The sequence below is a fragment of the Ovis aries genome, chromosome 17 (genome assembly GCF_016772045.2).
Source record: "Ovis aries strain OAR_USU_Benz2616 breed Rambouillet chromosome 17, ARS-UI_Ramb_v3.0, whole genome shotgun sequence".
Classification (NCBI taxonomy): domain Eukaryota; kingdom Metazoa; phylum Chordata; class Mammalia; order Artiodactyla; family Bovidae; genus Ovis; species Ovis aries.
The window spans coordinates 55,183,592-55,211,219 of record NC_056070.1 but is presented as its reverse complement, the minus strand read 5'-3'; the positions used below and the strand labels follow the sequence as shown (position 1 = coordinate 55,211,219).

The following is a 27,628-nucleotide window of genomic DNA, read 5'->3' as shown; positions in this document are numbered from 1 at the left end:
GATCTTGAGTGGGGAGGCCCAAGGAACAAAGTGAGGAGCAAAGTGGCTTCTGTAATCAGCTGAGAGAGATTGTGGTCATTTGGCCCTGAAGATAGAGCCCTGACCTTGCCACACACCTTATCCAGCCCCTTACTGAAGCCTTGATACCATCTGGGCCCATAGGACACTGCGCCAGCTCCAGGGCAGTAGCATGGTGAGGTTAGCCAGATGATGGCCTTGAGCTGCTGTGTGTGTGTCTGTGTGTGTGTGTGTGTGTGAGATAGAGAGAGATTGAATTATTTCTGTCTGTGCTTTTAAGTTGCTTTTTCAGGAAAACCTAGTGACTGTTACAAAAGTAAATTTAAACTGATTAGATTTTGATACAGTATGTATGTTATTTGAATAAAATGCTAGTCTGGTTGGTAAGCAGTAACTTGACTTTTTTTTTTTTTTTCCAAGAAGTGGATGGATTAAATGGAGTCAAATATAGAGATGGGTTAGGCATTGAGCATCAAGAAAGCTGTTGATGAGCTGAAAGTTGATGAGGCATAGAAGAGCAATGAAGACCACCACACACGTCAATTATACACACTCCTTTTTATTTCACTTTAGTTTCCACTGGCTCCCTTGCTCAGCAGTATGCGCACCCTAATGCTACCCTGCACCCACATACTCCACATCCTCAGCCTTCAGCTACGCCCACCGGACAGCAGCAAAGCCAACATGGTGGGAGCCATCCCGCACCCAGTCCTGTTCAGGTAGGACACTCGGGGGGGCCTTCACCAGAACTGCTGCATCCTTCTGCTTACTGAGTGTTTCTCCCAATGCCGTGCGAGATGCTAGGCACCACGTGACCAAAACACCTAGCAGCCCTGCCTCACCTAGGAGCCAGCGTATAGCTCTGCAGGCTGTGCCCCCAGGTTTAATCACCTTAAGGTACATACTGAGAATAAGGTGGTTGGGTAAGTTCTGAAAACTTTACCAATATAGAAAAATTTAACATAAAGTAAGGAATTTCGCTTGGAACTTTTTAAAACTCTCATTTCTAATGTTTATGTGATACGATTTTGTTTGTTTGTTTTCCTATTAGTTTCTTTAGCCATGCTTTTTAAGAAGGCACTTAAGGAGCTCTGGCATCTGGAGCTGTTTGCTCCAGTTCCCTGGAGCAGTATTCTTGGTTCCCACTGTTTGGTTAAGGGCTTGCAGTCTGACAATCAGGCTTGTATCCCAGAAAAGAATGTCTCTTAATCTGTACTCTTTGCTGTCACTTTGCAGCACCATCAGCACCAGGCCGCCCAGGCTCTCCATCTGGCCAGTCCACAGCAGCAGTCTGCCATTTACCACGCGGGGCTTGCGCCAACCCCACCTTCCATGACACCTGCCTCCAATACACAGTCTCCACAGAATAGTTTCCCAGCAGCACAGCAGACCGTCTTTACCATTCATCCTTCTCATGTTCAGCCGGCTTACACCAATCCACCCCACATGGCCCATGTACCTCAGGTAAACCTGCTTTAGCCAACTTTTTGTGAAGACCAACTAGGATATGAAAGTTATCAGATAAGCAGCAAAGAGCCAGATGCTCTTCAAGCTAGGAACCCCTGTGTGTGATGCCATCTGCTTGTCTCTTCTTTCCCACTCAAATACATGTGATCTGGCCTTAAATGAATGTTTGTGTGGTTTTGTAATGGAATCAGTGAAGTTGCTGATTGGTCAGTCTTTTGACATTTCCCAGCTGAGGCCTTAAAAATACCTTTGACTCTGGAATGCAACCTAGTTCTTTCCTTACTGTGTCTGCATTGCTCTGTTTCTGTTTATATAGCTTTCTCGTTGCTATATATACACGTATATGTACACATATTCCCCCCACACCCCTTACACACACACACAGGTCTGGCAAAGAAGATGGGATTTCACAAATTCTCAACTCTGAGATGACTGCCCTGGGACTGTCCACTTGAATGTTAAGTCACCTGAGTTCCTAAGAAATCTCTCCATTTGTTTCCCTGGCAATTCCTAAATCTGCTTTGACCATACGTTGTACTTCTTGAAAGGGCTTGGCCTTGTACATTGGTGCTGTGTGATTTGAAGCTGGAAGCGCCCAGGTGTTCCTATTTTTCTTAAAGAGCAGATCTGGAAGCACTTGGGGCTCACCTCTAGCGTAAGTTTCTAAAGGTTGAAAGGTGTGTTTGCTGCTGACTAAAGTCCAGTGCGATCCAGGGCCAATTTGAATTGTCTTAATGAGGAGAAGGAGCTGCACTGAAGTTGGACTTTTAACACTGTCCTTTGAGGCCCTCCCTGGGGCTGTTAAGGGTGGATCGGCTGTATTTGATGTCTCTTTTTGCTGCTTTCATAACAGAACTCTCTTAGGCAGGTCTCAGCTTAAACTGCCTCACTGAATTCCGTTTCATGTCAAGCAGTGCACCCCTGAGGCTCTGGCGTGGTGGGGCTGGAGATGCTGCTCAGTTGGAACTAACTCTCAGAAGGCGACCTTATAACTAGAGTTCCACAGCTCTGGGAAGTCTGGGCATCCTCCCCAGCAAACGGGCAGGTTCTGTAGTGTGGCGCACTGCAGTGGATGAGTTGCTTTTGATGGTGGGGAGGGGAGCTGGTTTGGTCAAGTGTGGGACAGCATGGTTTGGCTGAATCAGGAGCTTCATGAGACCTGGGGGCCGGTAGATGTCTAGCAGAGGCTGGTAGCTACGTAGTTATGTGAATTTATATGTAAGTTGGGGTTCCTAAAACCTCACTTTTGTGTTTTTGTGCTGAAAGAACAAAAAGGTTAACATCTGCAGGGAAGTCCAGATGTGCCCTGGGTCTACTTGAACGTGTTAGAGTCAAAACAGGGTTTCCTTCAAGGCTTATCATGGTCCAGAACAGTGCATAGTATTGCAGGAGGAATTGAGGACTCGTCCTCCTCGCTCTGCAAATCCTTGCAGAGCTGGGGTCCAGCTCTTTGGGCTACACCCTTTCCAACTTGACAGGGAGACGTGGTTGAACTCACTATCACTTGATACAGGGACACTGGGTTGGCCCAGATGATTTCAGAATACCCCTCCCCACCTCACTGGAGCCATTCACTGCAACTCCTCCTGCTGCTGCCTTATCGGCGGATCTTTCAGCAGCGCAAAGGGGCCTGAGAGTCTTTCTCACTGCCTTGACTCATTCTTCACTGAGGTGTGCCGATGAGCAGGGGAGGAGCAAAGAGAATATAGAACAGGAGTTAACAGTTCCCACTTATAATGTAATAATCTGCTTTATCTGAAAGGGATGATTCAGGCCCCACATAGTAGCCAGAGTCTAGAAGCATCATTGCATGTAGCCTCCTATTAGTTTGAGAAAGCTGTACTTGGATCAGGGATCGTCTTACCTTTGTGAAGACCTTGCCCCATACATAGAATCCAGTCATCAGAAATGCTGACGCCTAGGACATGGCAGCCCTGACTTTTACCAAGGCTTGTTGGTTGCCTGCCCCCTCAGCCTTGCAGAATCTGCCAAAAGGTGAAGCGTGTCTATAGGTCAACTAATGGATCCACTAGGGAATGTCCCCAGAGGAAAGAAAGGGCCCTGAGGGCCCACTGTTGCCCTTTCCTGAGAGCCCCAACCCAGTGAAAGGAACACAGTTGACATGTTGTTTAAGCTGGAGATGTTGCCTGTATGCGTAAAAGAGCTCTCTGTTTCAGGCTCATGTACAGTCAGGAATGGTTCCTTCTCATCCAACTGCCCATGCGCCAATGATGCTAATGACGACACAGCCACCCGGCGGTCCCCAGGCCGCCCTCGCTCAAAGTGCACTACAGCCCATTCCAGTCTCGACAACAGCGCATTTCCCTTATATGACGCACCCTTCAGGTGAGGCGTGTGTGTGCAGGGGCCGCCGGGCACCCCAAAGCATTCTGCTCGCACAGGTCGAATGGCAGGCAGGGCCAGCGCTTCAAGTCCCGCATCCAAGAACTAGCAAGACCCGTCAGAGTGTGCACAGTAGGGACTGTGATGATCAGTTCAGTGTCAGGGCCTGAGGCTTCCGGGAGCCTAGGCTGTGTGTGTTCTGATGGTATACAGGATATGGCTTGATGAGAAGCAGCAGCAGCATTCTGTGTAGCTGATGCATGCTTAGGACTCAGTTGGCCTTCCTTGTTACGCTAGGCTGGACAGGGCAGTGTTTTCCTTCCTGAGCCCCAACAGTCTGACATGTGGGGTGACCACCATGGCAGACTTTGACTGTAGCTCTGGAGACTACTACTGATGAGAAAGTGCTGTGTATGGATTGGTTTTGAGTATAGAATTAGCTCCAGTCTATGCCCTGACAGGGAGAGAATGCCTGTGATTGTGCGTTAGTACTTGATGGCGGCCATGGCGAGATTTCACAGTCTAACCTGTTACTCTGAAAGCAGCACTGGTGCTTGGCTATTATTTGGGGAGGGGATATGTTAAGGCCTTTTTTGTACCCCATGAACAACAACTCTTGGGAGTTTTATCTGAAATGGTTTTATGTCTGACTGGTCTGTTTCTTACCCACCCACCTGCCTCTCCCCATTTTGGTACAGATGCTGGGGGGGTGGGAAGGGTACAGAGTAAATTAAATTTTGAGTCTTGTTCAGCTAGCACAAGGATAGCTTACAGTCATGTGCTGCAGAAACACTAGGCTAATGTGCAAGTGTTGCCAGTTTTCTGTTTAAATATTCACTTTTCTTTTTTACAGTACAAGCCCACCACCAACAGCAGTTGTAAGGCTGCCCTGGAGGAACCGAAAGGCCAAATTCCCTCCTCCCTTCTACTGCTTCTACCAACTGGAAGCACAGAAAACTAGAATTTCATTATTTTGTTTTGAAAAAATATATGTTGATTTCTTGTAACATCCAATAGGAATGCTAACAGTTCACTTGCAGTGGAAGATATTTGGACCGAGTAGAGGCATTTAGGAACTTGTGGGCTGTTCCATAATTCCATATGCTGTTTCCGAGTCCCGCAAGTACCCCAGCTCTGCTTGCTGAAACTGGAAGTTATTTATTTTTTAATGACCCTTGAAAGTCATGAACACATCAGCTAGCAAAAGAAGTAACAAGAGTGATTCTTGCTGCTATTACCGCTAAAAAAAAAATCAAGACTTGGAACGCCCTTTTACTAAACTTGACAAAGTTTCAGTAAATTCTTACCGTCAAACTGACGGATTATTATTTATAAATCAAGTTTGATGAAGTAATCACTGTCTGCAGTGGTTCAACTTTTAAGTTAAGGGAAAAACTTTTACTTTGTAGATAATATAAAATAAAAACTTAAAAAAAATTAAAAAATAAAAAAAGTTTTAAAAACTGATACCAAGTTAATGTGTGTTTGTATGAGCTATTTCCATTATAGGATACTGAGTATCAGGGCAGGAAGGCTGACTGCTTTCTTAATACCCGTGAAGGTTAGCTGTCAAATGATTTTTCTTCTTCACCTTTAGTTCTGGTTCAAGGTATCTCTAGAAAAAAGACAAGACTGAGAGATGTTCTCTGTGGTGGCTAGAGGTCTGCTTCAGAAGGAGGAAGGCTGGCCAGAGTTGGGCAGCACCGAAGGTCCCCGTCCTCAGCCTGACGTTGATTCTGTAAGCTTCCTTTTTAATATCTCCGGAACCCAGATAAGTCAGAGGTTGTCCTGATTCAGGCATCTGCGTTTTACCAGTAGGGGGCAGGAGACACACACTCAGAGTTGTAATAAAGGAATCCAGAGGGCTGAAAGGATGTAGCAATATACAAGATAAACCAAGCATTTGTTAGGGGTCTTGGTTTTGTGGGAGGAGGATAAACTGGAAAAATACCTATTTTTCAGAGATTGTAGTCATAATAGAACCTTTAAATACTGCAGTTAACTAATCAAGATTCCAAAACCTTTGTTTTAATTCACATGTAGCAATTTGTACATTATAGCAAAATTTGTATTCTTCAAGAATAAGTTACTTATACAGTACATAAACAATACATAAAAATTTGCCAAATAGACCTTCTGCCTATAATGATACAAGATGAATCCATTCTCTGTGTTGTCATTACAATGTGCTGTTTATTCCAGCTAAACACTGGGTGTCAGATGTGTCCTTGTTAAGAGGCAGTGGATAATAAACTATCAAGTTCCTCTAGCTTGTAGATGTTAGCACTCACATGATATTTGTGATAACAGACTTAGCCCTGAATAACAGCATGAAGGAATCTCAGGCAACCCTTAGGGAAGAGTTCAAGGCCTTGATTTTAGGTTAAGAAACTGTTATGTAAAAATAGTGTTCTCTGGCTTAAGATTTTAATGATTTGCTATTCCTTTTTCCTACACGGTCCAGAAATGATCAAAGGCAGAAGATTTATACCAGATAAAGCCATATGGATTGCTGGTCTAAAATTCAAGGCAGGTTAGTTGACTTAATTCTTTGGTGCTGGTGACTGTTAGTTTGTAAAAGTTCATTAACATCAGGTAAAGGAAGTGATGGTGCTGGGAGCAGTCAGGCCATCCTCGTCATCTGTCATTAGAGATAACCAAAAGGCTGGTGATACTCAGTGTCCGTTTGGCACTCAGAGCCTAGCTCTCAGCAGAGGCTGCTGGCTTGGCCTCTTGCCGGCAGCAGTGGTTACATTGGGGCTGGAAAGAGGGTGGTGGAATGCGCTCTGACTGCGGTGGGCTGGCTGCAACTATCAGGGTTGCTGCCTCACGGCCTGTGAGGGCATCACGGCCTGTGAGGGCATCACGCCCTGGGCCCCACTGCTCCCCCTTGCCCCAGCAGAAAGGAAAGGCATTGGCTTAGTGTCACTTCTTCCTAGGCCACAAGGGGCCTTTTTGTTGGAATGTATTTGAACTGTCCGGTTAACTCAGACACATTTAGTCAAGAAATGTTTTTCTTGAACATTTAACACTGAAGCTGTTGGAAGTGGTGACTATGTCACAGATTCTGAGCTTGTACTTTGCAGCCAGTCAGTCAGAGCTGCGAGCTTGCTGGGCCTGGCTAGCCTCTTGGCACTACCTGAGACTTGTATGTTGAGAGGCTGTTAGGAAGTAAGTGCCCCAGGCTTATAGATGTCATCTCTCTACATTTACCCTCCTGGTCTGCGCTTTGCTTAGCATTCATTACTCAGTAATGCTTGATGTGTAGAAAATGAGGCCCTTAGAAATGGACCACAACCATAGATTAGGGTTGGATATGCGTTACCATCTGTGAAACCACCCAGGAGGGTTAGTTTTATATAGATTTTTTGAGGGATCTTCGTTCCCTAACAAGAGATTGAACCCATGCGCCCAACAGTGGAAGTCCGGAGTCCTAACCACTGGGACTGCCAGGAGTGTTGGTTTTAAAAGTAGTGAAGTGAGGTGACTGCTTACCTCCCTGCCCCCGCTAAAGTCTGACCTAAAGTACAGAGAATGGCTGGAACAGACACACCCCTCACCCCAGATAAGGCTGGCACTAGTTAGTCTAGGCCAAGGTTTAATTTTAGCCTTTGATTGATATATATCTGTAAATGTTAAGCTGTGCTAATAAAACTCCCAGTTTCCTAGAAGCCACTTGGGTGAGCCTGGCAGCTATACTGAATGGCTCTGCTGGCACCAGAAGCAGCTGACTCTGCTGGGTCACTGCCTCCGTTGTTTCTGAGCCTCTGCATGAAAGTTGTGGGAGGAGCCAGACCCCTATGAATTGTGTCACTTGTGAAAGGCAAGTACAGATGGAGATTCAACTGCAGGACCTCTGGGGATGGTAGAGGTTATGGGTGCCTGTGTATCCATGCACACATAGTCTTCATCAGATGAAGCAGTGGTCACTGCTGGAACAGAACACTGATTGTGGGCTATTAAAGGAGTTTCTCATTAGCTGTGGCACCAGCTTCCTAGCTTCCATTTTGGCTCAAGAATGAGCCTAAAACCTTGTGGAATAATTTAATAAGCCTTTAGATGCTTGGAGGCTCTAAGCCAGCCCTGTTGGTGAAAGATTTACTAGAAAGGGCCCAGCAGCCCTTTTCTTCCTTGCCCCTCCCTCACCCCAGTTTAACTTGCACCATAAAGCCTACTGTAAACCAGAATTCAGTTTTTTATTCATAAGGCACCAGGGTGGAACTGTTGCTGGCCACCCTCCTCTTTCAATAATCGCTTGGAATTTCCTTAAAAGAGTGACACATTTCACTTCTCTACATTTAGGAAGGACAGTATCTCCTCAGCAACAGGTGACTGTCCTGACAATGTAACAGACAAGCCAGGCATACTGGCTTGAACCAGGAACCTGGTCAGTAGGTTTGCATAGCTGTCTCTGACTATAAAAAGTGTGTGGTATTAGTTCAAACAGTGCAATGAAATAAGCAATGGTTTAATTTTGAAACCTGAATTCTTTGAAAAATTAATCTGAGGTAAAATGTTTAAAATCATTTTTGACCTTTAGCTTGTCCATCTGCCAGAACTTTGTCCTAAAGCTGAGAGTCGAAGCAGGATAGGTGTGGTCACCTGTGGCTTGGGTACAGCAGATCTACCACATGGACTAAAGCTATAGTGGGAAAAACCACGGGAGAATCCAGGGCTTGTTAGTGTTTTGGGCTTCCTGATGGGCCCCCTACCCAAGTAGAAAGTCTGTCAGCTGAGACAGACAGTGTCAGTGAAAAAGAGAACAACTTTCCACTGCCAACTCCGGCCCCCCCCCCCCGTCCCCCTGCCACCTCTCAAGAGTGATGGGGCCTGGTCCTAGGGACATCTGTGAATAAGAACTACATCTGTAAACAATAAGAAGAAAGCCAGGTAAGAATGGAACTTATAGGAGGCCCTTTAACAGGCCTAATAGAAGGGTCACATCCAAACTGGAATGAGCAGTTAAAAGTGTCCCTTGAATCTCTCTCTGGAAGGAAGGAAAGTTACATTCACAAGTTCACATCTCTGCTTGCTTGTGCTCCTCCGGGCAGCGTGAGGCCCATCAGAGAGGCGTGTACTGATTGTCTATGGCCCGTAGGCGGCTCCGGGAGGAGGAGTCCATTTCGTAGTCCAAGTCCCGGGCTCGACTGGCGGGGTCGGGCTCCAGGTGCCGCAGGCTGTTGGCCAGTTCCTCGGGCGAAGGCACCAGGTGGAAGATCTGCTCTGGGGGAGAGGATCGGCCTGGAAGACCCTCTGGGCCAAGCCCCTGTGGACAGCCAGAAGTGCTAAGGTGGGGAAGGCCCAGCTCTGAATCCCAGCGAGAGAAGGAGAAAGGGTACAGAACAGTGTTGGAGGAACCTGGGGGACAAGCGACCGAGAGAGAGACCACACCGTCAGTCTTATCAGGGCGGAGGCAGGTGCTGGAAGGACACAACAGGAGGTCTCGGTCCCCACCCCCTTTATCAAGGGGCATCAGGGTCACACCTGGTGGCTGGGAGACGACGACCACGTAGCTGGACAGCCGGACGTCACAGGCAGCCCCGCACTCAAGGGGGATGGGCGAGCGCTGGAAGTGGTGGAGCATGTCCACAACGGAGGGGAAGTGGAGGTGCTGCACTCGGCACTGGCCCCGCTCGGTCAGCGACAGGCGCAGGTGCTACAGAAAAGGAAGAAAGGTAGGCTCAGGCCCTGGCCCCCTCGGGGCCTTTAACTTGGCCGGGGCATAGCCCCAGCTGCCTTGCCCAGTACCTTGGCAATGCCCTGGAAGTTGAACGTGAGCACATACTCCCCGCGTCGCGTCTCGCTCTGCCGCACCAGGAACACTCCATGAGCATCAGGACCTTGCAGCTGGACCAGCTGAGCCGCCTTCACCCGGGAGATGGGACCGTGGAACCAGGGGTAGCAGGACAGGAAGTGATCTGTTTTCTGGCAGGCTGGATCCAGCAGCACCCCAGGAGAAGCACCTGGCAGAGAAAGAGATGGGTGATGGTGACCCTCTGTTGGCGCTTTATGCCCTGGGCTGGGTCCCGATGTACTGGAGGACAGAGGCCCTGACCCCTTACCTTGGTTCAAGGAATCTATGCTTCCCCTTGGAGAGTCAGCCGTGCCAGGTTCTGTGGCTGAGGGAAAGTGCGGCTCTGGGTCTGTGGTCTCGAGTCTGCAAGAGAAGATGGGGGTTAAGGACTGGGTAGCTTAGGAGTAACAGGAAAAGCTGTGTCAAGATGGAGCCCTTGGGTCTCACCCTTGGCCTGTGCATGCCCGGAGCTCAGCCATCCATGAATTCAACTGCTGTTCATCTCCCACCTCAAAGATGATGTCTGTCCGGTCCTTCACCTGGCAGGAAGGAAGGGACAGCTGTGTACAATTCCTGAGGTCTGTGTCTGTTCCCCACATGTGTGGAAAGCTTCCACTCACCTTTAGCACAAAAGTGTACAGGTTGTCAGGCATCTCAAGACGTGTGCATCGCCGGATCTCCTGGATACTGGAGCAGGTTGCTTGTAGCTTGGACTTTGAACTCTAGGAGACCAATGCAGACATTCAGGGCCTGTCCCTGATGGCCCTTCACCCACCCAGGCCTCTGTTCTTTTCTGCAGTCTCCCCAGGGGCCTAGCTTGCTCAGTGGGCACCCTGACCCTGGAGTAGGTTCTAGCATTCTTCCTCGCAGAAACCTGCAGGGGATCCTCTGCCTGTAACCACAGCACCGTCTCCCCCACCCAGACACAGACACTGAGCTTCCCAGCATCCAACGGGGCCTGAGGGCCAGTCTCTGCTTCACCTTGATCTGTGGACATTCTAGCTCTGACCCATTTGCTGGCTGACACCTGTTTCTCTTCCCACTGGTGGAGCAAAACCCCCCCAACCCACTCTGGCCAGTTACAATCACTGCTGATCACCTCATCACAGCAAACCCAGAAAAGGAAGGTGAGGGTATCCCAACCCAAGTTCCCTCTATTGTGCTGGCTGACCGTGCCGAGGGCCCAGGCCTTTCACATTGCCTTTAGCTCCTGTCCTCCCCTCTACTGGCTCCCCACCAGGACGGACTTCTCCCAGCCCAACAGCAGCCCAGGAAGCAGATATCACCACATCTTAAAAAGAAGAAACTCAAATTTTGGAGATAGTAATTTGCCTGAGGAAACAGAGATCAGGTTGTGAACCCCCATTCAAAGCATATACGTGACTACTCTGTTCTGCCTCCAAGTCTCAGGACGAGGCACAGGTGAGGTGGCATGGTGGGAGTTGGCAGAGTAGCTTAGCTCTGGGCTTTTGGGGCTCTTTTGCCAGTGTGGCCAAAGGAACACAGCCTGGCATGGCTGGCCCTAGTTACAGCCAACCAGAAAACTGCAGGCCCCAGAAGTCTTCCATGACATTCAACACACATGGGGTTCAGAATGGGTGGGAGATGACCCCCTACTCTTTAGTCAGCAAAAGGGTCCTGACTGAACCTGGCTTACCCTACAGATGTCTGTTCCCAGGGCCCAGGAGCTCTCATCACTTTCTCAGAAGGGAGAGCACCCCTCCACTTCCTCCTGTGATAAAATGGCTAAGATTGTTTCCCTAGAGTCATCACATGATCAGTGGTGGCTTTTAGCAGAGGCCTGAGGAAGATAAGATGTGGGGAAGGGGCAGCCGAGACCCAAATGTGCCCTCCTCCCTTCAGCAGCTGTTTTAAGAAGAGACAGTGAGGTGGGCCTAAAAATAACCACTGCTGCTGCTGTTGCTGAGTCACTTAAGTCGTGTCCGACTCTGTGCGACCCCGTAGACGGCAGCCCGCCAGGCTCCCCCGTCCCTGGGATTCTCCAGGCAAGAATACTGGAGTGGGTTGCCATTTCCTTCTCCAATGCATGAAAGTGAAAAGTGAAAATGAAGTCACTCAGTCGTGTCCGACTTTTAGCGACCCCATGGACTGCAGCCCACCAGGCTCCTCCATCCATGGGATCTTCCAGGTAAGAGTACTGGAGTGGGGTGCCATTGCCTTCTCTGGAAAATAACCACAACCCCCACCAAACCAGGGCTTCCCTGGTGGCTCAAGTGGTAGAGAACCCACTTGCCAATGCAGGAGATGCAAGAGACCTTGGGTTTGAACTCTGGGTCAGGAAGATCCCTTGGAGAAGGAAATGGCAACCCGCTCCAATATTCTTGCCTGGGAAATTCCATGGACAGAGGAGCCTAATGGGCTACATACAGTCCACGAGGTTGCAAAGAGTTGGACACAACTAGTTATGCGTGCGTGCACACACTGTCAAGCCAGCACTGGGTAAGGAGGAGAAAACAGGCAGAAACAAAGGTGGGTTCTAGGCATAACATCCAACCTGTGCCCAGACTGGTGTGCCAGAGCCCATCCCAAAGCCATACACTCAACTGAGCTTCAGATAAACAGGTGCCAGGGCAGAAGGATGGTGAGTGCAAGACTGGGCAGCCTGTTAGGAGAGAGGCTCTTCCTGGTCCAGGCCCACACCCAGCAGGTCTTGGAGCTGCCAGTCCTGCCCTGGTGGTTGGACACAGCAGTCTGGGGAGGAGAACTGGGTGGGAATGCACTCAGAAGCTGCACAACTAGTAAATCCCAGCCTAAGTGACCACCAGCCAGGGCACTGTCACCCTTCCAGTTCCTCTTGGATGTCCCCTACTACCCAGTTACTCAGCCAGGGAGCTCCACCCAGCTCCCGCATGGACACTGGACATGCCAGAGGACAGGGAAGCAGGGCCCCCAAATCCCCAGCAGCACACTCAGCCAGCCTCTCCATGTCTGCTTCCTGACTACAGAATAGGTTAGTACAGAGGGCTCCTTCCTGCGCCTGCATGTGTGGTTGGCCCTGCGTGGCTCTGGATCCGCAGGATCACTGGGAGGAAGTAGACCACGCCAAGAAAGGGAATGGGCCTTGTCTCCTTTTCAGTTCCGCCCTGGGCCCTGCCGCCAGCATGAGTGCCAAGATTAACTGGCAGAGCCATGGGTTTCACTCTGAATGTGGGGCCCTCAGTGCCAGCTCCACCCCCAGCAGCTGAGCAACTGCTGACCTGACAGGCAGTGGTGAAGAGAGGATTCCCCCTCTTCAGCCACGGCCAACCCTCGCTGCACAGGCGATGGTGAAACTTGGCCCAGGTCCCCTCCGCCTGCTGGCTGAGCCCAACACGCATTCTTTGGTCCCTTCTCTTCGGCCCAGAGTCATACAACTCTAGAGAGTGAGCCAGGGGCTGAACCCAGCTCGCCCAGTGTCCACCTACCTACTGTGCTGCCTGGTGGGGTGGCTGGGGGGTGGGGGGGGGTGGGGTGGGGGCAGGAACTCTGCCCAGATTGGAGGAGCAATTTCCCATGGCAGGAGTGGGGTGTGGGGCGTTTGGGCCTTGAATCTGGCTGGAGGGAATGAGAGCTGTGACTGGAAACAGATCTGGTCTCTCTGGAGGCCTTGCTTTCCCCTCAGCCTGCTGCCACTCCCTGCGCTTGGGTGTGCACGGCCATCCAGAGTGCTCCAAGGCGCCTGCTTGCACCCTGCTGTGCCCCATCCTCATTCACACTCACAGTATCCCAGCAGGGACAAAGTACACACAGTATCACCCAGCTTCTGCTCTAGAAGGGGACAGATAGCCAATGGACACGGTAGGGGCCAGGTCCCACGGGTGTGGAGGCAGTGAGCCTCAGGTGCCGAGAGGTCCTGGGCCAAGGCCCTGAGGTAGGGAGGCCCAGGCACGCATGCCATGCGGGGGTCCCTGTAGGGCTGAAGTAGTCAGTTTATTCTGAGATGGGGCTGTGGAGGTGGTCAGCTGCCTATGTGGGTCTGGCACTCACATTAAAGAAGCCAGCCAGCCAGCCGGGCCAGACGCAGCTCTTAACCCATCTCTTCCATGGGAAATGGAGGGGGGGCAGGGGTGAAGACAACATCCAAACAGTAAAGAGCCTGGCACAGGGGACCCCAGGGTGTGGGCATGCCATATCCTCACAGTGGCCTTATTCCACCCATGCTAGGGGTCTTTATTCTTCCAGGGAACGCCTTCAGGAGAGACTCACACCAGCCTCTTAGCAGTCTTCTCTCTCCCAGGGCTTTAGGACCCTCACTCCTCTCCTGTAAAGAGCAACCATGGGACAGGAGGTAGGACGCAATATACAGCTGAAGGTCAAGGTTCAAGCCCCATTCCTCTGCCACAGCACTCAACGCCCTCGAGTTAGCAGCCCCATGGCCTGGAGCCAAGATGGGACAAGCCCCAGCTCCACCACCTACATGTGGAATCTTGGGCATGGCAGTGACTGCAACCTCAGTGTCCTCTCTGGTGATACGCGGACAGTAAGCAAGATCCTGCTGACCTCCAGGTGGAGGACAGTGGGTCTTTGCTGGGGGCCTGAAAACAAAGGCTTGGAGGAAATTCTAGATCCATTCAGAAAACTAAGATCATGACATCTGGTCCCATCACTTCATGGCAAATAGATGGGGAAACAGTGACAGACTATTTTCTTGGGCTCCAAAATCACTGCAGATGGTGACTGCAGCCATGAAATTAAAAGACGCTTGCTCCTTGGAAGGAAAGTTACAACCAACCTAGAAAGCGTATTAAAAAGCAGAGACATTACTTTGCCAACAAAGGTCCGTCTAGTTAAGGCTATGGTTTTTCCAGTAGTCATGTATGGATGTAAAAGTTGGACTATAAAGAAAGCTGAGCGCTAAACAATTGATGCTTTTGAACTGTGGTGTTGGAGAAGACTCTTGAGAGTCCCTTGGACTGCAAGGAGATCCAACTAGTCCATCCTAAAGGAAATCAGTCCTGAATATTCATTGGAAGGACTGATGCTGAAGCTGAAACTTCAATACTTTGGCCACCTCATGCGAAGAATTGACTCATCTGAAAAGACCCTGATGCTGGGAAGGATTGAAGGCAGGAGGAGAAGGGGACAACGGAGGATGAGATGGTTGAGTGGCATCACCAACTCAATGGACATGAATTTGAATAAACTCCGGGAGTTGGTGATGGACAGGGAGGCCTGGCGTGCTGCGATTCATGGGGTTGCAAAGAGTCGGACACAACTGAGCAACTGAACCTAAGTCATGGATAACCGAGTTCCCCCTCCTCAGGCAAGAGCCCAGAACTGATGCTGCTTGGACCAATGGATGAACAAATGGATGAAACAACATTCTGAGAAAGGCTTAATCACCTCTTAGTGTATCCAAACAGCCTTAAAAAACAAAAACAAAAAAGAGAAAATATCCTGTCTTGTTTGGATTCCAGGGATACCCAAAATGGGAATGCAGACAACCACTAGAACACAGACCTGAGTTTCACTTGCCACAAATTTGTACCTGAGCTTCCTAGCAACCAGTGCAAAGAGGCATTCTCCAAGAAAAGGCAGCCACTTATGCATGGATCCCATGCACAGCAGCCATTAAAGGCTCTGAGAAGAGCTGCCGCTGCTGCTGAGTCGCTTCAGTCGTGTCCGAGAAGACCTGAAGCAGAGAAACCTGAATCCATGTGTTCCCCACCCAGTGGCCACCAAGTGTCTGGCTCAGAAACCCGTCGGGTCTGCACAACCACTGCAAGCAACTTCCCCATCCTGGGTTTTTGGAATTAGATGTTCCTGGCCTTCAGTCCCAACTCTGCCTCAGCCTCCATGGACAAGTGACTTGCCTCTCCTGGCCTGAGTCTCCACTTTTGTAAAGTGGGCTAACGGTGCCCCTCTACCCTCCAAGAAGATGTGGCAGTACCATGTGTATGGGCACTGCGGGGGCGGGGAGGGGGGAGATATGGAAAGGTCCCAGGGATGTCACAGGGCGGGGATGAGCACAGGTCTTGGGAAGTCAGTCTTAGGAATACCTGGTCTGCTCAGAAGCAAACCGCTCTCCTGAGGAAACTCAGCTTTCATGGCTGTCCCCACACTGAGTCTGTGAGCCCGAGGCAGCCTCCCTGCTCCCTTCCCATCTCGTGCCTTCCACGGGGCACAGTCACCGGCTTTAAACGTTTGCTGAGTGCTCTGCAGAGTGGAGAAGGGGGAAGGGAAAGACACTGGAGGCCAAGAGTATGGCAGGAGCCAACAGCCAGCCAGGGGCCAGTAAGTGGAGCCACATCCACAAGATGGCAGGGGAGTTGTCCGTGGCAAGAAGCAGTACCAATAGGCCCCTTCACTCCACCCTTTAATGAGCACCTCCTGTGTGCCAGGCACTGGGGCCTGGTCTGTCTATCCAGGACATTTGAACTGTCGAATTTACAGGTCTGCACCATTTCCAGAAATTGCAAATACTGCAAAAAAGAGCATCGTCTCGAGGAGTGGAGGTACCAGGACCAAGGAAATTGGAAGGTCACCGCTCCAGGGTGGATCTCCCGTGATCCTCTGAGAGCATCATGCTCTGAGCCACCTGTCTTGTTGGAGGAACATGGTGGGCGCCTCCCCTGACGCCCCCCGCAGGAGCCCACACGTGGCTGTTGTTTTATTCTCCACTTCACAAATGAGCAGCCAAGGCTAAGAGAGCCTCCTACATTACAGCCAGTGGGCCTCCTTTGGAGGTCAGCCTGGGATCCGTGTTTACCCTGGGTGCATCTGAAACAGCATCTTTAGGGGGAAGGCTGGGCAAGGAACCGCACTTCCTCCCCAGGCACAAGAGATGGGAAGGGCAGGGAACACAGCCCACCCCACAGAACACACAGTACTGGACCCTGGGGCCAAGGGCTTGAGAACCAGCTGGCCTGGATTCCAGTCCTAAGCAGTTCGTAGCGGGGCTCGGGGAGAGGGCTCTGGATTCGAGTCATAAGCAGCTCCTGGGAGCAAAGCAGGGGCGCTCACAGGGAGCCCCACTAAGGTGAGGCATCAAAAAAAGGTAGCATCTGGAACCCTGAGAGATGGGCAGCATGAAAACTGAGTTGCTGTGCAACAGTCCTATCAGCGCTCCTCCCAAACACATCCCGAATCCAACGACTTCTCATCCCCCTCCTCTGCTCAAAACTCTTGCTGGGGCTTCCCTGGTGGTCAGTGGCTAACGTTCTGCACTCCCAATGCAGAGGGCCCAGGTTTCATCCCTGGTCTAGGAACTAGGTCCCATGTGGCTGCAACCAAGTATCACACACTGGCAGTGAAGACCATCACATAACCCATGAGCTGTTACTATGACTAGGCACTGCCTGCCTGCAGAGAGAAAGTTTAAAAAAGAGACTTCCCTGTTGCTCCAGGACTAGGAGTCCATGCTTCCAATACAGGGGGCCTGGTTTGATTCCTGGTTAGGGAACTAGATCCCATATGCTGCAACTAAGAGCTAGTGCAGTTAAATATATTGAAAAAAAAAAAAAAAACAACCTGTGGGCCTCACCTTGCTGGGCCTCACCATGGCCCATGAGATACTGCCGGACCTTGTTCCTGTTAACTCCTTAACCTCACCTACCCTCCCTCTTTCTCACCCTGTTCAGCCACACTGGCCTCCACTCTGCCTTCAATGTACCAAGCATGCTCCCACCTCGGGGCCTTTGCACCTGCTGTTCTGTCTGTAAGGCAGTCTTCCTGCATCTTTACGGCTCTTCTTGGACACAGGTCTCAGCTCAAGGATTGCTGCCTTGGGAAGGCCTCTGACTACTGTATCCAGACACACACAGTCACCACCCCAGAACCCCCTTCACTTCACTTCCTCCACTGCCTTATCCACCTGTGAAATGTGCTCTGGGAGACCTGGTCTTGTCACATCCCCAGGATTGAGCACAGGGTTGGGAGGTTGTAGATGTTCGACTTTAGCCCTCAACAAATATTCATCACAGGCCCCTTGTCTGCCAAGTATCGTGTGTTAGGATCAGTAGGCACAGGATACAGCCCCCAACGCAGACCCCCACCCTCTCGAGGACTCTAGGGGAATGATGGACTCAGCAAGGCAAGGATGGAGGACACAGGTTGGGCCTCCAGGGTCTTGAGCCAGCTCAGGGAGAGCCCTGGCTGAGAGGAAAGCCCTGGACGCCTCAGGGAACACGGGTCAAGCCGACGATACAGATGGAGGAATGGGAGCCCTGACTGGCAAAATTCAGCTGTCCCCAGCCATGGAGAGGAGCCAAGTGGAGCTGGGGCTCAGACCCTTGTCTATGTAGTCCCTAAGCCCACAGCACCGCTGCCATCCAGCTCACACACCATCAGGCCTGATCCAAACTGCTGGTCTCAGCAGAGAAAACCTCTCCTTCAGGGAGCCTTCTCTGATCACTACGTTGTGGTCAGTGCAACTCCTGTGCCTCTCCCGCGGCACGGGTCTTATCAGAGCAGGCCATAATTTCCTGATGGTGCCGCTGCCCCCACCATCTGACTGGGAGTTCCTCTGGGGGTGGGGACAGGGCACCAAGCCTTGTTTCCAGCTGGGGCCCAGCACCAGGTCCAGCCTGGAGGAGCTTGAGAGAGAGTCTGTCAGATCAATGGGTGAGGGTAGAAGCCTGGGGCCCCAGCCCTCAGATGTCTAGGAAGCAGAGGCAGATGCGGAGGTGTGGTGAGTTATCTCACCCCCTTGTTCCCCTGCTCCCTTGGGGGCAAACTGAAGGCAATGAGCTCAACAAATGTTTAGCTGAACTACAGGGCGCAGGTCATTTCCTTCCTCTGTCCCCAACCGGGGGGACACAGACACACACACATACCCTTTGAATGCTTGCTTCCAGCCACTTTTTCTCCATGTGACCCTTAGCAAATCACTTCACTTGTCTGTGCTTTTGTTTCCTCATCTGTAAAATGGAGACGGTGATGAGGCACATGCCTAGGGCTTCTGTATGTGCAACCTGTCAGTTGCCTGGAGTACACAGGAGTCTCCCAGGTCTCCTCCTTGGTCTGGCCCTGTTGTCTCAAGCTTCCGTCTCCCCATAAGAGAGCAGGAAAGGGATGGGAGATGCTTCTATAAAAGCCACAAAGATCAAGTCGACTTCCCCTTTCTGGCAAGTGAGAGCCCACCGGTGCCAGAGGCAGAGCTTTTCCCGAGCCGGCACTGACATAGGGAGATGCCCCCCACCAATATAACAACCCTGCCCAGAGTCCCCATCATTTCGCCTCCCTCCCCTGGGCAGGTGGCACCCCTAGATCACACCCTTAGTGACCAAGCATGAGTGTGGGGGCCTGTGCCCCCTCTACTTCTGGACCCGGAGAGGCCCCAAGAAGGCCCTGTAGGAGGGGTAACTAGCTAGAGGTGTTGAGAAAGACATGGGCTGGAAAGTGAAAGTGAAGTCACTCAGTCGTGTCCGACTCTTTGTGACCCCATGGCCGGTAGCCTACCAGGCTTCTTGGTTCATGGGATTTTCCAGGCAAGAATACTGGAGTGGGTTACCATTTCCTTCTCCAGGAGATCTTCCTGACCCAGGGATTAAACCCAGGTCTCCAGCATTGTAGGCAGATGCTTTACCGTCTAAGCCACCAGGAAACATGGGCTGGAGGCTTGTCTAAAGCCCCACCTGCAGTGAGCTCCCCTGCAAGCCTGTAAGGTCCCCTCCACATGTCAGAAATGGAGACTCACAGTGACATGGACATAAAGCCCCCTCTCAGAGAGATGGAGACCACCCCACACACAGAATCACAGTGACAGGGACACAAAGCCCCTCTCAGATGCTGGAGCAACCTGCCTTCCAGAGACGGAGATCCCCATGGAGAGAGAGTGCTCCCCCCCACCCAAATATGCACAGAACCAGTCTGGGATCCCCCTGACAGCCATCCAAACCCTGAGATGCGGCTGCCCAGCTTCATACTGAGTGGCCAAGTGTGGAGATGGGCATGCACTTCTACTCTTAGGCTAGCCTAGGAGAACCACCCAGGACTGGTGAGGGAGTGGCCTGTGGCTGAAGAGAGCCCACTCCTGGAAGTCACTCTCCCCACACCCCCTCATGGGCATGGATGCACTAGGGAACCAAGGTGCTTATGGGCCTATGGGCATCTCACCAGCTGACCTTGCCTGCCTCCCCCTCAGGGTGACAGCGGTCCACCCATGACCTGGCCTGGGGAGGCCTGTCCTGGGATGGGGCCTTGCAGAGGTGGGAACAGAGGGGCCAGTGCCACACCGTCACAAGCCAGGCTGTGGGCTGCACCTTTCCTCGGCACCACTCCTGGCCAAAACTTCCAGCAGAGTAGAACCAACCAGTTTCCAGACCATGGAGCTGCTCAGTGGCTAGCCTGCATCAGCTCCCCTCTGTCAGTTTCCTGCTGGAGGACAGAGGAGGGTCTCTGGGAGTACCAAGTCAGCACCTAGGCCTGGGCCCACTGGGGGCCCCGTCAGAAGCCCCCTGCACCCCGCCCCTTGCCGGCTGCAAACCAGCTGCCACCAGCCCACGCACTGAGCGACCACTTCCTGCTCCGAGCATCCCGCCAGGATTCCTCCCTGCCCTACATGGCTGCGGAGCCGCAAAACCCCTGCACCCTGTCCCCATCCACCTTCACGCCGACTGCCTTCCTTACGCGGTGCCCCTCTGGCCGCCACAAGGCCAGGACACCTGGGCCTGGAACACCCGGGCTGTGTCAGCCCCCAGACAAAGGGGAAGCCGTGGCTCCCAGAGGCCCCACCACCCACCCAAGCCCCGAGCAGGAGGGTCCCGCCTGGCGTGCCACCAGGCACTGCCCCAGGTCTTCCCACTGCATGGGAGGGTGTGCTCTGTGTTCTTGGGAAAGCAGAGGGGACCCAGAGCTGGCTGGCCACCCCCCAGGGCCTTTTGCGCTGTGCCTGCCTCCTAGCCCCGTGGTGGAGCCAGCTAGGTGGGGGAAGCCCCTTACCCCAGAAGCACAGCCCTTAGCTGCACCCTGGGGCCCCTGTCAGCTCTACGCCTGGCGAGGGTGGAAAAAGATGTGGTTAAGCAACAACAAATAACCTCTGTCACCGGCCTCTGATAGGGGCGTGCACTGGAGGGAGGGGGGCTCGTCACCACCAAGATCCCCAAAAGCCCCGGACGGTGGCTACCGCCTGCCTTCGAAGAATGATGATTCAGAATAAGAGGTGAAAGCGAGGACCTCTGGGGCTCAAGGGGGCTGTAGGGCTGCCGGGGAGGCTCAGAGTCAGCTGAGCAGAGCCTCAGGCCAGGCTGACGGGGAACCAGGGCACCAGCCAGGAGCCCCAGAGTCGGCGGGGCCCACTGAGGCCGCAGTCTCCACCCTTCCCAGCTCGGTCTGCCAAGAGTTCTTGTCATTATCCTCAGCCCCTGTTCAGTGATATGCCTTGACACACAGCATCTCACTGACACCAAAGAACAACAGGAAATTGCACCAGCCACAAAGAATAAAAGCCAGTTGGATTAAATAATTAAATGTGAAACATAAAACCGAGACAAAACTGGAATAAAAGAACCTGAATAATTATCTGATCCCAGCCCTAAGCACAAAAAGCAAAGAACAAAATCATGAAGGAAAAAAATCAACCATATGTCATTGCCCAGACTTAAAAACCCTCATAGTCTGAGAAGCTCAGAACCAGTTGAAAAGTCAAATAGCAAAGGAAGTATCTGCAGTGTGTGATAGCACCAGGATCCACGTAAAGAGCTCCTGCAGGTTAGCAGGGAAGAGGCAGGCAGTGTGAGAGAGGCACACACAGTTAATGGCCTGTAAGTCACAGAAAATGTCTACAGCCAAGAAACATAAGAGACAGTCAAAATCCGCGGGGACAGAAACCAGGGTTAATGGCTGCTAAGGGCTGGGGAGCAACACTAACAGGTACTGGGTTTCTGAGTGAGGTGATGAAACGAGGTGATGCAATGTTCTGGAATTAGACGGTGGTGATGGCTGCATACACAGTGAATATGCTAAAAACAAAGAACTGCACTGTAACATGGTGAGTTTGATGCCATGTGAAGTATATCTCAAAGTTCTTTGAAAAGAGAAATGGTCCATTCCATTCATAATCAGGACAAGAAAACCACTTCACCTGGTAGTTGGCAAACATTTTTAAAATAAGCACTACTGTTTGAAGATATTTAAATGATATAGCTTTTCTAGAAGGCTCTTTGGAAAGGATGTATCAGAAGCATTAGAAATAGCTCATGAGCACATGAAAAGATGCTCAACCTCATTAGCCATCAGGGAAATGTAAATCAAAACCATTCAACTATTCAAAACCATTGTAGGATGACGACAATCAAAAACAGCTATAGTAAAAAGTGTCGGTGAGGATGTGAAGAAGTTACCACCTTCATACATTACTGGTGGGAATATAAAATAGTGCAGTACTCTGGAAAATAGTTTAGCAGCTCCTCAAAATGTTTAAAGGGAGTTACATTTCATCCAACAATTCTACTCCTAGGTCCATACCCAGGGAAAAAAAGAAATACATCCACACAAAAACTTAACTCACAAATGTCTGCAGCAGCACTTTTCATAATCACCCGAAAGTGAAGACAACCTAACGTCCATCCACTGAGAAATGGACATACAAAATGCCATCTAGCCATACAATGGAAAATCACTGGGCAATAAAAAGGGACAAACTACTGACACGAGCTCCAACATGGACAAGCCTTGAACACATGCTGCTGAGTGAAAGACGACAGTCATGGAAGACCACACACTGTCTGGTTCCATGTACATGGAAGGAAAAGACTAAGCCAACCCAGGGAGACAGAAGAGACGAGCGGACTGCCTGGGGCCGGGGGAGCGGAGGGATGAGAAGTGATTGCTGATGGCTACAAGGTGTCTTTTGGAGATGAGTGGTGGTGAGATGAGAAAGTGGCCTTTAAACCATGGAGACAGTTGTACAACCCTGTATATACACTAAAAACCACTGTACCCTTTTAAACAGATTAATTTTATAATCTGTAAACTATATCTCAATAAAGCTTTAAGAGAAAACACATGAGAAGTGCTCCTGAAGCCTTCCAGCCAGCACTTCCCCTCTAGGAACGTAGCCTAAGGAAGTAATCAGAGATGGGCAGCAAGACTGATGTACAAGATGTTTGTCACAAGGTATCTACTTGAGCAAAAAAATTAGAAATGGTTGAAACAGGAGTCGATAATCACAGATAAATATATCATGGCCTATGTAAATGAAATATTGTGCAGCCATTATTTTAAGACATTCTTTAAAATTTCTTAAGAAAACATAAAAATGTTCGAGACATGTTAAGTGGAAAAAAAAAAAAGGTGGGGGGAGGAGGAGTGTGTCAGTCCCATGAGGGCTTGGGGTTTTGTCCAAAAGTTTCTGCCTGTTTCCAGCATGCTGGGCACACGGAAGGGGCTCCCTCTATAACTACTGAATGAAGAATTAGTGAATGCTGATGGAGCTGCAATTTGGGGGGAAAGTTCAAGAAAGAAATACAAGAGAGAACAGAGACGTCGACTGGGATTGAAATGCTCGTTTTCTCTGAGTAGTTGAATCATGGGTGGTTTTTCGGTGACTGTTCTATCATTTCTGCCCTGAGCTTTACTAATTGAAAAAACAAAACCAGAAACACCAGGAACTCAAACGTGAGGGCCCTCGGTAAGGTAGACAGTTTCCTAGATTACATGGAGATCTGAAAAGAGACACGGTCTGTCCTCCCGTTCCAGACGGTTCCCTGGAGAGAGGTTTTCTCTCCGTGCTGTGGACTTCAGACTGGGCCGCAGTCAGGATTCGCATCCGGCCCGGGAAGGGGGGGGGGGGGGGGCGGGTCAGACACAGGGAGGGAGGACCTGGAGACCAGGTCTCGCCGTGCTGGCCCCTGCCCCTATCCACCGTCATCCACTGGTTCCAGAGACTGAGCAGTCAGTGGGGTCCATGGCCCGAGGACAGCGGTGGCCTCCACCTAGCTCGGAGGGGAGAGAGAAAAAGGGGTGTGGGCCCCAGAAAGGAAGCTGAGGCGGCCCCTCCTGCCTTGGGGAAGGAAGCTACCCCGCCCCCACCCCAGTGAGGGCCAGCGCTCAGAACCAGAGATCTCTGCTCTGCATTTTGGTTTCCTTTTCCATTCACAAAGAAGTGGGTGGGGGATTTCCAGCAGGCCCAACTGGCTATCCGTGCTGTCCGATTTGCCCAGGGAGGGCCACTGGGAGTGGCAGCCAGGTGGTGGCCTATCCCAGGGAGGGCCTCTGGGGACCCAGCTCGGGGGTCTGTGACTTCCCACACAGGAAGCCTCTTCCACTGCCCCTCAGGGAGGAAACACCTCACACCTCGTGCCAGGCCCTCCAGGAGCCAGGTTTTGACTCAATCACCCAGCGAGGGCAGGACTGACATCCCATTCTCCAGAATGGGAAACCGAAGCCAAAACAGGCCAGGTTTTCAGCCCAAAGCCATATAACAAGGACGCAAGAGCCACGATCTGAACCCAAACCTGTCCTTGTGCCCTGCCCCCTGGCCACCAAGTCCACAGAGCAGACTCCACAGTTCTGCATTTCCACACACGGTCCCCCAAAAAAGGAAAACCAAAGAGCAACTTCCAAGAAGCTGGCAACAGCCACAGGCCAGAGGAGCAAGGGGATGAGGGGATGATAAATGACTGTCATTCGCCGCCCTCCCCCTGATGGATTCAGGGGCACTTTCCAGTCTCAGGATTCACAGAATTTGAGCTGAAAGGAAGCACACCGATACCATCTGCCCGTGGTTTCAGCGTGGTTGGGGGTTTCTTCTAAGCGGCAAAGTACTTTTCAAAAAATGATGTTACACAAAACCCCAATAAGGGGCAGACAGGGCGGCTGTGTGTGCGGTTGGGGGCCCCACAGGAGCCCTGCCTACCACCACCCCTTCCTTCCTTCCCCCACCAGCCCTGGAAGGCCCGGATCAAGCCCCTTGGTTGCCCGTTTCATAGCTCAGAGAGGCACGGGGAATCACCTGGGTCACAGCAGTCCCGGCAGAGCGAGGACAGAAACCCCGTCTCACCCAGAAGCCTTTGACACCTGGTCCTCCTGGGAAGGTGGGACTGGGGATGCACTCACCTTCTACACGCCTTTCTCCCCAGGGATCATCGGGGTTCTGTCTGGGCCCACGAGGGTCTGCTGGGCTGCAGTGGGTGGTCTCTGTGCCCATTAGGGGGTCGACACAAGCCCTGACCTTGGCAGGCCCACAGCAGACTGCATCCTTTCTCTTCCACCTGCCAGCTGTGTGGCCCTGGGCAAGTCTCTCTACCTCTCCATGCCTGTTTCCTCTTAACAGACAGTGTCCTCCCTGTCCCCACCTGCCAGTGTTTGTGGTGGTTGCATGGGATGTGTCGAATGCAGCGCCCACCGTGCTGAAAGTGACTAGTAACAAGTAGCAGCTGCAGCAGCTAAGCCTGGCTGAGACCCCCTGCATGGGGCCGGCTCTCGACGCCACAGGGACAGCGGTTGTTTCACCATGGCCCTGTTGTGGGTGCCACCACTCAATTCTTTGTACTTGAGGAAAATGAGGCACTGAGAGAGCCAAGTGCCCCTCCCGAGGCTGCGCAGTGCAGAAGGGCACGGACGGGACTCGGGCCCAGGTCTGTCCGAGCCCCCAGGAGGCTGCCCCTCCCGCCCACATGGCCGCTTCCTGCCCAGCCCTCCTCTTCCTCCTCGCACTCCTGCCTCCGAGAGGAAACCGCCGGGGGCCGGACGTCCCTCTCTCTCTGCTTCCTCTTTCCCACACTCGGGCACGGGCTCTGGGCTCAGCCCCCAGGGTCCAGCGGTGGCTCCTTCTGCATCTTGGGGCCTCAGTTTCCCCACCTGGGAGGCAGGCAAAGCGAAGTCAGGGGAGTTTGAGGGGCTAGTTGGGCAATGCCCTCACCCCCAGGCTGCGCTCAGACTCAGCCCCTTCATCATCTAGGCTGCTCGCCAGGAGCACCGACTGCTCCCAGCCAGGTCCCCCGCCCACCTAGTCAGCACCTGCAGGATCCACAGCTCACGACACATATGGGTGCCAGGACCACCCCCATTTTACAGATGAGGAAACTGAGGCCCTGTCACTTAGCTCAGAAGCAGCAGAGGAGGAACGACTCTGAACCACACTGCCCGACGGCCCCCAGCCACCCTAAGGGCCAGTCGGTCCAGCCACTGCCAACTGACCCACTTCCTCTTGGGGCTACAAGGGCTGGCAGTGCAGGAGGGAGCTCAGGGCTGTGGGCCGAATCCCCTAGGATCCCTCACCTCCTTCCTCAACCGCTTCTCTGGGCTGAGCAGCAGAGGCCAACAGCAGGGCAGAGGGACCCAGGGGAGTCCAGGCCTCAATGTGCCCAGCTGTAAGTTGGTGGCACTGGACAAGATGGCCATGGGGAACCTTTTCAGGTCTGAGAACTCAAAACAGACCCCCCCACCCCACCAACCCCCACCCACCCAGGTAGGGCCCCTGGCTAAATACCACCAGCTCCACCACCCATGATAACAGTAAATCCTCTGGAGACTCACTGGGCACCAGGTGCAGCCCACATGTCCAATTCCCATCCCGTCTCCGATGCTCTGAGCTGTGCGACTGTGGACGAGTCACCTCCCCTCTCCTGAACTCAATTTCTCCATCTGTGATATCGGGGTAATCGCTGCAGCCCCCTCACAGGGCTGCTGTGAGGAGTAAATGAAGCCCAGACAGTTAAGTGCTTAGTATATAACAAGTGCCAAGCAGATGCTGCCTAAAAGGGCATTTTTCAGTAGCACCTACTATTAACAGAAGTCCATCAGTGCTCCCACAGCACAAATGAGAGAAACTGAGGCTCAGCCCTCAGACCGGGCAAAGCTGGCCAGACTCTGAGACCCCCTCAGCCAAACCAGGCCTGGACATGTGGGGAAACTGAGACTGGAAACAGCAAAGGGCTGGCCCTCAGGCCATGGCCCGCCCAAATGCGCTCCACTGAAAATGGATTCCAGCTCCTAGGAGAGCCCTGCCCCCCAGGCTAGCCAACCCCAACCCCTGTAATTGCTCCCTGACCTTGGGACCCACCCCTCACCCCAGTCAGGTTCTCCGTCCGCAGGGGCCAGGCTGGGGTGCACTCCAAGTGAGCCTGGCCCAGCACTGCCAAATCCACCAATTCATATGAGAAACCAGAAGTTGGGCTCTTATAGGAAACCTCTCCATTTTATGGTTTGTAAATACTGGCAATCAGTCCATCTTTCTTGTTTGTAACTGCCGAGCAGGATGGCACATCTTAGGCCTGGCCTGGCCAGGAGCTGATGCTCTGCACCCCATGGCTGGAAGGGGGCCGTTCAACAGTGTGGCTGGGGGCTCAGGAGTAGGGACCCTTGGGAACAGGATTCAGATCTCCTTAGCAGCATGATCCTGAGTTTCTTTGCCTCTCCCGGCCTTGGTTTTCCTACCTGTCAAATGGGCCGATAAGCTTGACCTCATGGGAAGGACTTGAGGGTCAAGTGTTTAGGGCAATTCCTAGTGAGTAGTAATGTTTACTTAAGGAAACATACGGCTTCCTCAGCAACCCCCAGCCTGAGCTCAGAGATGCCTAAGGGGAGGGAGATGCCACAGAACAAGAGGGTCTTCTAGGAGAAGAATCATGCCACATTCTCCCAGACACTGGAAGACCACAGGCAGCCCCAGAGGGTTTCTCTAGCCCATTCCCACTGCTGAGCAGGTGTCACACCCGCCTCTGGCCCTAAATCCTTCACATGCTCCCACTGCTCTCAGTGTGAAACCTAAAATCCTCACAGTGCTCCCTCAGGCCCCGCCCAACCCAGCCCGGTCACCTTTCCAGCCTCACTCCTCCCTTCTGCCCTCTACTCCAGACCCTGGCTGCCTGGCTGTTCCTCCAAGTCTCCTGGTTCATGCCCACCCGAGGGCTTTCCCACTTGCCGTTTCCTCAGCATGGGACTCCTTCACCCAATCTTCCAGGAGTGGCACCTTCGATCATCCCAGATGTCACTTCCTGCCAAGGGGCCTCTGATGACCACCCCCCAGGGGCAATCCCCAGCCTCCCCTGAGGGCCGGCACACAGAAGGAAGGGCTGTCCCGCCCCCCTCCCCCCCCCACGTGCAGTGATGCCACTGAAACTA

At 52.1% G+C, this 27,628-nt stretch overlaps 2 protein-coding genes across 52 annotated transcripts in view; one reads left to right on the top strand and one right to left on the bottom strand.

Annotated features, from left to right (window-relative positions):
* The window catches only part of ATXN2 (ataxin 2), a 99,666-nt gene extending 94,371 nt beyond the window's left edge, over positions 1 to 5,295 (top strand). For 19 of the 47 annotated variants that reach the window (XM_060401198.1, XM_060401197.1, XM_060401196.1 and 16 more), the window contains 4 exons: positions 592 to 737; positions 1,255 to 1,482; positions 3,663 to 3,831; positions 4,682 to 5,295. In XM_060401198.1, coding sequence (XP_060257181.1) covers positions 592 to 737; positions 1,255 to 1,482; positions 3,663 to 3,831; positions 4,682 to 4,710 — 572 coding nt within the window. In that variant the 3' untranslated portion in view covers positions 4,711 to 5,295. Of the gene's footprint in view, positions 1 to 591; positions 738 to 1,254; positions 1,483 to 3,662 lie in introns of all 47 variants that reach the window. The other 28 variants (XM_060401201.1, XM_060401200.1, XM_060401192.1 and 25 more) reach the window with 2 other exon arrangements.
* Positions 5,296 to 5,834: 539 nt separating this feature from the next.
* Positions 5,835 to 27,628, bottom strand: part of SH2B3 (SH2B adaptor protein 3) — a 37,649-nt gene continuing 15,855 nt past the window's right edge. For 3 of the 5 annotated variants that reach the window (XM_027956515.2, XM_027956514.2, XM_060401228.1), the window contains 5 exons: positions 10,243 to 10,344; positions 10,070 to 10,161; positions 9,891 to 9,985; positions 9,577 to 9,791; positions 5,835 to 9,484 (listed from right to left, as the gene is read on the bottom strand). In XM_027956515.2, coding sequence (XP_027812316.1) covers positions 8,891 to 9,484; positions 9,577 to 9,791; positions 9,891 to 9,985; positions 10,070 to 10,161; positions 10,243 to 10,344 — 1,098 coding nt within the window. In that variant the 3' untranslated portion in view covers positions 5,835 to 8,890. The remainder of the gene's footprint in view (positions 9,485 to 9,576; positions 9,792 to 9,890; positions 9,986 to 10,069; positions 10,162 to 10,242; positions 10,345 to 27,628) is intronic. The other 2 variants (XM_015101637.3, XM_042234625.1) reach the window with 2 other exon arrangements.